The 2,500-nt window shown below is 35.5% G+C and overlaps 1 protein-coding gene across 1 annotated transcript in view; it reads right to left on the bottom strand.

The window, feature by feature from the left end:
* LOC125047137 (protein unc-13 homolog 4B-like) overlaps nt 1-2,500 on the bottom strand; it is a 13,319-nt gene that overhangs the window by 10,404 nt on the left and 415 nt on the right. Inside the window, exons 3-5 of the mRNA XM_047645252.1 lie at nt 2,283-2,500; nt 1,812-2,037; nt 1,049-1,228 (exon numbers count right to left, since the gene is read on the bottom strand). The exon at nt 2,283-2,500 is cut by the window's right edge and continues 7 nt beyond it. Coding sequence (XP_047501208.1) covers nt 1,049-1,228; nt 1,812-2,037; nt 2,283-2,500 — 624 coding nt within the window. The remainder of the gene's footprint in view (nt 1-1,048; nt 1,229-1,811; nt 2,038-2,282) is intronic.

The raw sequence follows: 2,500 nt of genomic DNA, 5'->3' as shown, positions 1-2,500 counted from the left end.
AATATATGTACCATAAATGTTTTATAACATATCAAATGTTAAGTCTGTTCCAAGAGTACCAAAAAAATTATCATGCATTAGTACTGAGCAAGTATAGTTAACACAAGGTAATAGGAAGTAGGGAGTGTGAGGAAAAAAATCTGGTAGTGCTTGGCAATTTTCTTCCAGTTACACCTCCTGAAACTATCCCCATTCCCCTGTGTCAATGAGCCACTTTAACTAACCATACAAGCACTTGATAAAGGAATTAATTTAAAAAGATAGAATAAGATTTCTTGTAATGTATGGCAAGTACACCTACCAACATATCTCTTTTATCTCCCTCATCCTTCACACACCCTTGTTTCCCTTAGCCAATCATACAAATGTCTCCTGGCATTGTTGTAACCTCTTTTTTATGTGAATGGACATATTTAGTGTAAAATAAGAATTCTCATAATGAATGGGTATGTATAACCCATAGCACAAACAACTACACACCTTTTATAACCCATCTTTGATGACACTCCACTGTTCAAAGAATACTGTATATGAAAAACTAACAAGAAACATACATGTTCTATTGTACAAATTCAAGTTTTAAAAACTTTTAAAAATTAGCTTGGTTAATGCTGAAAATCTGATACTTTTTTGCTGATGGACAGCAAGGCTACAGACAGCAAGGCATGGACAAAGAACTGCAGTTTTACAAAGCATTCAAACTTCAACATGCTTGCTCAGTCACTCACACACTTTAATAACATACCTCTTCCAGAAAATAATTCTTCATTATTAATAGACATACTTTACTCACATACCTGGCCATCAATTAAAATGGCATATCATATTACCTCTGAATATCTATATCTATGATTTTTAATATGGATATTTCTACTTGACAGTGCAAGGGATCAATCATATTCTTGAATCTTTACTTGAACATTCCCTATATACAAACCCTCCAAACTCTTCAATGGAAGCGTTCTCTAAATACTAATATTCCCTTACTGATCAGAAAAAACCTCTCACATATTAATTCTTTATCAGAGTCAGTCAGTCTTCTTCTCACCTCGGCTGAAAGAAGCATGAGTTTGGGGTCTGTCTTTTCTTGGAGAATTACTTCTAGCTTTGTGATGACCAATTTTGTGTAGAGCGCCCCTAAAGAACAGCATTGTTGCAAAAGCTGCTTTGCAATACTATTCCCCTCAGCTTCATCTGGCCAAGCTAGCTTCTGCCAGTATGTTGTCACCTGTGGATAACTCCATACATTATTCAGACTGTTATAAGGATGCTTGATGACAAGCATAAACATTCCATTTCTTAAACTCAATGTAATTTAGAATGATAATGGATACAAGCAACTGATGGTAGAAGATACAATACTGGATGTATGAATAATAGATAATAAAGTAGCAAAAGACAAAAATAATTGGTAAAATTATGCATTCATCAAGAAACAGAATGTTCCTAAATTTAATTACTGATAACTGGTGATTGAAGATACCAATATATCTGTAAACCATTTTCTAAATCCTAAGCTATTGCACACAAGAATTTTAATGTTTCATCTCAAAAGATACCTAGCATTAAGAAGGAGGGGAATAAGAAATAGGGAGAAGAAGAGATGAAAGAGAAGAGGATAATATCAATAAAGATGAGAAAAGTTGAAAAAGAATAAGAATTCTAATATTATAAAGCAAATGAGCAAGAAGGTAAGCATATATGGGAAGATGGAGAATTTACCTGTAATTAAAGGTTTCAAAAGAATATCAACACAAGCAATTTCATTAAATTAATTATCTTGCAAATAAAATCATGAATCTTTTACTCACAATACGAAACACATATGTCAACTCAATAGCTGAGGAGCTGATAGATGCTGAACCACAGCTTTTCGAACTGGACTGGAACTCATCCTTCTGCACTTCATTCGCTATCATGGTCCTGGACTTCCGAAAGACATATTCCTGCCACCTGATCACACCACCGACAAACCACTGGTGGTACCCACGCAAGTCCGACTGCAACTGAACCTCTTCAGGAAGGTTCTCACCAATTCTAGAAGGGATAGTGGAGCCAGTGTTAAAATGAAGGGAATCTCCATGGCCATCTATCTCCCATAAAAATAATTCTTATCTGCTGCAAAATGGCTTCAAAATGTAAGGCTACATCATCCTGTGATCATATTGTGGCTTAAGTAATGCCACAAAGCATTAATTTCTCTAATTATTCCTTATCCTATTTCCAACTTTATTTTCATATTTTCATATGCTAATCTCCACATCAAAAAGTCAAAATCTTACTCCACAATGGTCTCCAGTCTCTTGTATAGCTGCCAAACAGGATTTGAAACCTGTAAAGCTATGGAAGAACTAATTTCAGCAGTTTCATTCCCTTCACCTGCGTCATAGCTAAACTGGCCGTGTTCTTTGGGCTCGTACATCTTTATCATCAAGGGCCTAACACGAGCAGAGAGCTCATAGGTGAGGAGAGTGTAGGTAAGTCTCAGGAAGGACACTTG

Source organism: Penaeus chinensis, chromosome 40, assembly GCF_019202785.1.
Source record: "Penaeus chinensis breed Huanghai No. 1 chromosome 40, ASM1920278v2, whole genome shotgun sequence".
NCBI classification, from domain to species: Eukaryota; Metazoa; Arthropoda; class Malacostraca; order Decapoda; family Penaeidae; genus Penaeus; species Penaeus chinensis.
This window is presented reverse-complemented; position numbering and strand designations above follow the sequence as displayed.